General features: G+C 59.3%; 1 protein-coding gene across 1 annotated transcript; it reads right to left on the reverse strand.

Moving 5' to 3' along the window:
• Positions 1-3900: 3900 nt before the first annotated feature.
• BARHL2 (BarH like homeobox 2) lies at positions 3901-7853 on the reverse strand. Its single transcript, XM_021529919.3, has 3 exons — positions 6984-7853; positions 5361-5586; positions 3901-4869 (listed from the first exon to the last, which is right to left on the reverse strand). The coding sequence occupies exons 1-3, from the start codon at positions 7555-7557 to the stop codon at positions 4557-4559; spliced, it is 1113 nt and encodes a 370-aa protein (XP_021385594.1). The 5' UTR covers positions 7558-7853; the 3' UTR covers positions 3901-4556.

A 7853-nucleotide genomic window follows, 5' to 3' on the forward strand; every position in this document is an offset into this window, starting at 1 on the left:
CGATGCTATCGCCGAAAATAGAGCTGGCAGTTTCTACCACGGGACGAGGGCACAGAGCCCCCTCAGTAGGCCAGATTCCCTGTACCCCCGTTTTCTTGCAAATGGAGCTCCCCTATAAACTGGCTGCTGGAAAAGGAACCCAGCGCTATCACCGGCGGGAAACGTGGGCTTAGCAGAAAGACCGAATAGAGGAGGGGGAAAGCGTGTAAATTTCAACCTGAAACGGTGATTCACCGCCCATGCTCACCACCGCTGGCCTGGGAATATTTCTTACATTATGAAGCCTTTTGCTCTTTCCACAGGTGAGTTCAGCCTAGCTGCACTCGCTCTCTATGTCCTGGGTTTCCGAGGTTTTCGAGTGGGCTGCAATAAGGACTTCGAGTGACTTACATCATCAGTAAATGCATTTGCACAGAAACATGGTGTGAATTTGGAAGAAGGTAAACTCTGGAAAGGCAGAACATAAGAAAAGTTAAAAACTCACCCTCACAAGAAACACTAAAACCTGCAGGAGTGATAGCCAAGCCCCGGAGTGCCAATTCAGCGTTACATGCGGGCGGTGTGTTAAACGCAACCGGGGCAACCGGCACGGCAGGGAATTCCGCTCGGTGCTGCTGAATGGCTCCCAGCGGCTGAGCCGGACTCGCTTGCCAGGCTGCAAAAGAAGATTAAGCTCCGGAGCACCCAGCTGCCACAGCGGCGCCAGGGCTAGCACCCTTGGAGCGGTACAGGCAATAGGCAATGCTCGTCCCGTACTCCAACCCAGCGGAGTCGCCCTTCTCGCTTTTTGCTCGAACGATGGCCAAGTTAATCCCCCGAGAGGGTGAAGTAATTAAACATGATCCTGCTGCTGCATCCCTCAAGAGAGCCCATCAGCCAAGGGCAGCGGTGCAGCCTGCCCGCGGCTCTGCTGCCGGAGCTCAACGAGCCATCGAAACCTGTCTGAGCGTAGCAGGGGTTCCTCGAAGGAGCCTCCTGTGCCGTGCCCACTTGTGAAACACATAGCACGGCCCAGAAGAAACAAACTAAAGGGGAACCGAGCGCAGGGTGTCCAAAGGGTCAGGTGTCTCCGGGGTCCCAGGGCAGACACGCTGGTGTCAATCCCGAGCGACGCGACACGGGAGAAGGGGAGCGGCCCTGCCCCGTTTTTAAGCCCGTCTGCTGGTGCGTGGGCAAAGCTTAAACACCCGGCACAAAGCCTTCGGGAGGCAACCCCCGCTCGGGGCCGAAGGGCCAGGTCCGGGCTAGGACAGGGACACTCTCCAGGTGCTGGGTGGCGGGGAGGGGAGCCAGGCAGCGCTTCGGCAGCAAGAGGCTGTGCCAGCCTCCTTCATCTTCACCATCGCCCGCCGGCAGCCGCCGGGGACGGAGGCTGCGAGCTCCTGGAGGAAGGCACTCCCGCGCCGCTCGCCCGCCATCCCACGGCCGGGCGCTCCCGCGGGGCGGGCCGGGCAGCCCGCGCCTCCCGGAGCTGTCCGCGGTGCTGAGGCCGGGCGGGGCCGCAGCCGCCCCGCTCCTTGCGGGCCACTGTCCGGCACGGGGAGAGCACTCACTCCCGGCCACCCCGCGGGCTGCCGCGGTCCCTCGCCTACAGACAGCCCCTCTACAGCCTCACGGACCGTTTCCATGCTCAGCGCACGAACAGCTAGGTCTTTTCCAGCGGGTGCCGGTATTTCCCGCTGTTTGAGGCTATGAGAGCCTGTCCCGTTCGTCTGGCAACAGATGAGCTTGGTTGTTTGTTCACAACCACTTCCAGGGCCGAGAGTAGGTCCTGGCCCAGGCAAGGGCAAAGGCTGGAGAGGGACCGAGACCGTGACGATTCAGCAGCTCCGCACCAAGTCTGGGGTGGTCGCGGAAAAACAGCTGTTCGGGAACGGAAAGGGGAGAAACCCGATCGAGGCGGCCGGGAAGGTGGCGTAGCCAACGGCGCCGAGCCGTGAGCGGTGCCTGGCCCCGCACCGTGCCGTTCACCGTGCTGAAGCGGGCGGCAGGAGGCAGCCCCACGCATCCCGGCCGGGCGCCCGGCTCTTTGTCCTGCCGCAGCGCGCTTTAATGCGGGCCCGCCTGCCGGGGCTTTTAAATAGGCAACGAAGCCTGTTCCTACAAGGTTGCAGCCAAGCGACCCGGCCGAGCAATTTCGGGGCAGCCTGACCTTGGCTCGGCTCTATCCCGGAGCGGACGGGGAGCGGGACAAACGAAGAACTTACATTTGCAGCTAACTTCCCACACAGGGAAAAGAAGAGTGAAAGAGAGCGATTCTTGCCCCAGATCTCCTCCCGTTTATACCCACTTTTCAGTTGGGTCTGTAAATACGTTTCAGGGGAGGTAGCCGTTCCTCGCCCCCATCCTCCGGCACCCCTGGTTTACACACCGTCCTACACGACACCGGCAGCCCCTCCCCGTCCCCAGCCTGCTGCTGTTCCCAAAGCACCAAAAGCTCCCTGTCCCGGTGGGCACCCCGCGGCAGGCCCTGCTCTTGAGGGGGCCACTCATCTATTTTGCATGAACTTTCCTTCCTTGTTCTTACTACTTTTCAGCGAGTTTATGCTGTCAAAACCGAGCCATCGAGAACAACGAGCTGAGTACTAGCTGTTCCAGCTGGATTTCCTCCTTTAGGAAAGATGTGTTGCTTCGACTAAGGAAAAAGACCTAACGAGTCCAAATTTCCTACCTCCTTCCCCAGCCCGCATAGGATGGGTTTCCCGACAAAACCTCGGCGGCGATGCGGGGCGGCCGGACTGCTCTGGCCCCTCAGGGACCGGCTTCCGGCTCGTTCCAGTGGGGGGTACCTGGGGGCACGGCGAAGGCGCGGGGGAATACTCAGCAGCCGCCGCAACACGGGCAAAAACCGAAGTGGGCGTTCCCGACCCGCTCCCCTTTTGTTAGATCAAGGCAAAGGTCAATATGGTTTTAACGCGAATTTATTAGCACAGAAATCAGCAAGCCGCTCGCTAATTAGCAAAGCCCAAATAAACGTGCCCTGAGGCTTCTCTTTTCCTTTTTTCGTTTTTTTTCCCCCCTCCTATCTTAAAAGATAGGGGACCCACGAGCAAAAATAGAGAGAGAGAGAGAAAAAAAAAAAACAACGAAGCGCCAAACCCTCAGAGGAGAGGATAATATGGGACTTTATGAATGTTTTATAGGTAATTGCTGTATAACTTTCTAATTTCGCAGAGGGGTGTTCACCTCCAACGGCTGGGGACAGAGCCGTCCCCGGAGTCCAGAGGAGGGTCACAGCCCCCAGTCCCGACCCACACCCCTTCTGCCCCCGCGGGACGGCCGGGCGGCCCACGCCGGCTTGGGGAAGGGAGGCGCTCGGCAGGGAGCTGCCAGGGGAAGGGATGGCGGGGGCGGAACGGGCACACACAGTAGTAAAGTTCAAAGGCCAGCGGGGCTCGGGAGCTCCGTGTCCGCCGGGACGCCTCCGCCCTCCCTGCCTGCTTCCCCTCGTTACTCACCCCGACCGCCGGCGCTCACTGCCTGTCCCAGCTCCCTGCGGAGACAGCTGCCGGGCCGGGGCCATGTCCCCAAGTTCTGCACGGCCCCGTCGCACCCACCCCAAGGGGCTACAGCCGTTACCCATTACCGCCCTGCCCAGGTGCTTAAAATAAGAGCAAGGCGCTCGACATTGCGGGGGATTTGATTTTCCTTTAAAATACAGATAGGGAAAAACAGCGCCTGTTAAGAAACAATGAGCCTAAAATTCAAAATATGTTCAATATATTTAAAAAAAAAAAAAGTGGCATCTGCCTTTTCTACTCCGGATTCCTTGAGTTCTTGTCACGGCGAAATTAGCTACCTTGAATTTTCATGTTTGTTTAAAAAAAAAAAAAAGAAAATTTAATTTTTTTCCTTTTTTTTTTCCCTGTGATTTTTTTAATCACAAAAAAAAAATCTATATTTTGTCATCTAAGCATTTATTTTACTGAATCCAAAAAGACATGAAAAGGGATAGGGAAGAACCACATTTGTTCGTTTTAAACTAACGTATAGAAGTGATTTTTTTTTTCTCCTTTTTTGGACGACATATAATAAATATGATATAGCACTCAGCACTCGGTCTGTACAATTCTGTTCGCATTAGGGAGCATGCCACTTTTCAATAAGAAAAAAAAAAAAAGGTCATGAGAAAAATCAGTGCAAAGTTCTCCGTTCCCCCGGTCTTCTCCGCCGGTCGGGGGTCGAGGCGCTCTCATTCCCTCTGTCCTCCGCAGCCGTTAGTCTCTCCGCCGGGCTCGGGCTCCCTCTCCCTCTCCTCATCCTCCACCCCCTCCGTAACTCTCCGAGCTCCAAGTCCTGCCTCGCAGGAGCCGAGGTCGGCGGGTCGCCCCGCGGCTCTGCCCGCCTTCCCCCGCGTGTGGTCGTTTCACTTACGGGCTTGGCTCTGGGTTCACGTTTCAAGAGTCCCTGCTCTGACTGATCGCCTCCCTCGGTGGCCGGTGACTGCCTGCAGAAGCTCCTGCCCCTCGGCTTCCCCTCGCTTCCTCCTCTGCGGTGCTGGGGCTTGTTTGGGGACGGGGAGGGGAAGGGCTCGTTGCGGGGACCGCGGTGCCGTTTCACCGAGGGTGCGGGGTGCCGGGCATGGGGTTGGCCAGGGGGTTGAGGGCCGGCTGCCCGCCAGGCCCCAGCCCGTGGATCAGCACCCGCGGCACCAGCGGCCGCTGGAGCTGGGGGTGCGGCGCGGGGGGAGTCCGGTACATGCTGCTGTACATGGCTGCGGCCGCCGCAGCTGCCGTCGTGCTGTCCATGCTGCCCAGCAGGCTGGGGTGATAGAAATAGGGCGAGGGGAACATCCGCTGCAGCGCTGAGTAGTTCCCGGCCTCGGCCAGCAGCTCCAGGCCCACCGCCGTCTGTCGCTTCCACTTCGTCCTGCCGGGGGGAGCAAGAGGCTGCAGGGCGGCGCCGCGCTGGGGCAGCCAGGCCGCTTTCGCGGGGCTCCGCGGGCGGCGAGCCCGTCCCCCGCGCGGCCCCGACGGAGCGCACTGGCCCCGTGGGCCCGCACACGGCGCGATCTTTCCGCCTCTGTCCGGTTTCCCCTCCGAGCCCCGCACCCCCCGATACATGCATACGGCGACTCCGGCCAAATTAATAACCGCGGTACACGGTTAGATCGCAATGCGCTGACACTAATGGTTTGCGACAGAATTAGGGTGGCTGCAACCGTATGTAATGAGACAGAAAATTACGGCAGCGTTGACAGGAGCCGGACCCCCCAGCCCGTCGCCGGAGAGGGCGCGGGGCAGCAGCCGGGAGCTCTCCGCACCACCCCGGGCTCCCGCGGGCAGAAGCCCAGAGGCGTAAGCCCTCCCCTGGCTCTCCGGGGAGACCCTGGGCCGCCGCCCTGACGGGGCCCGCCTTACCTCCGGTTCTGGTACCAGGTTTTGACCTGCGTGTCGGTGAGGTTGAGGGCGGCGGCCAAGTCCATGCGGTCCTGCACGCTCAGGTACTTCTGCCGCTCGAAGCTGCGCTCCAGCTGGTTGAGTTGATGGTCGGAGAAGGCTGTTCGTGCCTTCCGAGGCTTCTTGGCCCGCACTGGCGGGCTGTCCCGGCTGCTGCTGATCTCCCGATCGCCCTCCTCCTTTGTCCCTGTGAGTGAGCCCAAGAGCGGTGAGGACCGGCGGGACACCGGCTCGGCCCCCGCCCCGCCCCGGTTACCGGGCCCCGCCGCCCCCTCCCCGGGGACCTCTCCGGGACACGGGGGGAACGGTCAATTATGGCGGGGGATGGTGGCGGCGAGCCCGTCCGGGGAACAGCGGGATTCCCGCTCTCCGTTTCCCAACTACAGGGCTTTCGTTATTTTCTGCCCTCTCCCCCCGGCCCGAAACGCCGGGAAATCGATCTGTCAATCCGGCTCCACTCGGGCCCCAGTTTGTGGCGCTCCTTGATCTTCCCCGCAGGAAGAACAATAATCTCCCTAATTGACCCACTGGGGAGGTTGGTGCACACAAAAATGGCCAGACCAGACTGTACATCTGGTTTGGGCACTCGTATGCTAATGCTAAAAGAGCAAAATGAGCTGCACTCGCGGGCACCGCGCCGCTCTGAGCCTGGTGAAAATAGCTCAATTGAGCAAAATTAGGAAATTTTGTCCTGTTGCCTTTCGGCTACACCGGGCTGCCGGCGGGAAGGACAGTTCCACAGACACCGCAGGGAAAATATACCCTCTCCCTGCTTGCCTTTCCTCACTCTTTTCCTCATTTCCCCTTCCCACGCACACATAGCTATTTTCACTTCCGAACCCCGCACGGCGGGGGCTTCCCCATCATCACGAAATCCCTAATTGAAAAAAAAAAAAAATTGAAGATGGAGAAATAAACCTTCTATCCCGGCGCCTGGAAAACTCGAGGGTTTTGCCAAACGCACAAAGCCCTCACATCTCACTACGCCAAGCGCGGGCCGAGTTGTTGTTGTTTTTATTATTATTATTTTATTTTTAATTAAAAGTTGGGTGATTTGTTTTGGTGGGTGTTTTTTTGTTGTTTTTTTTTGTTTTGTTTTGGTTTTGTTTTGCTTATTTGCTATTAACTAGGGAAGTAGAATTTTTCACCTTAATTTTAGAGCGAATGAGCATAAATAAAAAGGCTGAATGCACTAACTGCAGCTGAACCGCCGGTTCTTAGAAAGCCAGAGAATCATTTATGTGCATTTGCATTAAAAATAAATACAGTCTGATTTCCCATGCGATCCCACTACTCGGGCTATTTCCTTTAAAACGGGGAAGCTAAATTTAAAAAAAAATAAAAAGAGGAAAGGCCAACAGATATTTAAAAAAAAAAAAGGCAAAAAAAAAAATCCGATTTGATTTAATTTCATTTCCTACCGACCTTATTCCGGTATCGTGAATCACTGAGTGGCCTCGGCAGAGCGAGCGCTCCCGCCGCAGATTTGCTCCCCAATTTTCGTTTCACCGATGCGGCCGAGCACCGCGGCGCCGGTTGCACCGGCGGGCGAGCCGGTGCGGAGCCGGGCCGCGCCGTACTCACCGTGGCATTTGATGTCCCCCTGCGTGTCGTCGCGCTTGTCGAGCTTGGCTTTAGCGTCCTCCTGCTCGAGTTTGGGCCTGAAGCTCTCCGGAGCCGCGCTGCCCTCCTGCTTGGGAGTATGGTGGGGAGAGGGGACGCTGGTACTGTAAGGTGCACACGCCGCTAGCGGTTTGCTGTCGCCCAAAATGTCCTTAATTAAAAAAGAAGAGGTGGAAGTCCTGGGGCCGGAGCTGGCCGAGCCCAGCTGTGGCGGCGGTGGCTGCGGGGGCGACGGCTGCAAACTCGGCGGCGGCGGGTGTGGGCCGAGGTGGAGGTGGTGCGGCGGCGGCGGGAGGCTTTCCGCCACCCCCAGGTGCGGCTCGGGGTGCTCCATGCTCACCGAGATGGGCGATGAGGGCGCCGTCCCCACCGTGTCGATTTCCGAGCAGGGGGACGGCGTGGCCTGGCTCCTAAAATCCGCCGGCCGGCCGTCGCCGTGGGGGCGAAAATCTCCGTTCATGACTCCGGGGCTGCCGGTGCTGCCACCCGACAGGATCGTATCTATCCCGAAGCTGGACCCGCTCGGCCCCTCCATGGCGAAACGCTCAGCGCCGCGTCCGCATCCCCGTGGGCGGCCGCGGGGGTCTCTTACCGGGGGTGGAGGAGAAGGGACGGGGGGCGGAACCGGGTTACCCCAACCCGCGCACCGGCGGCGCGGCCGACACTAACTCGGGGCCCCCGCCGAGCCCCACATCGCCGCCGGGCCGGTTCGCCGCTAACCAACTTTGTTGCGGGAAGTTGCGGGCGCGGAGCGGGGCGGACACCGGCCACTGCGGCGCGCCCGCCCGTGCCCACCGAGCTCCTCTCGGCGGCGGCGACTCCCCCCGTGAC

Source organism: Lonchura striata, chromosome 8, assembly GCF_050655825.1.
Source record: "Lonchura striata isolate lonStrDom1 chromosome 8, ASM5065582v1, whole genome shotgun sequence".
Lineage (NCBI taxonomy): Eukaryota > Metazoa > Chordata > Aves > Passeriformes > Estrildidae > Lonchura > Lonchura striata.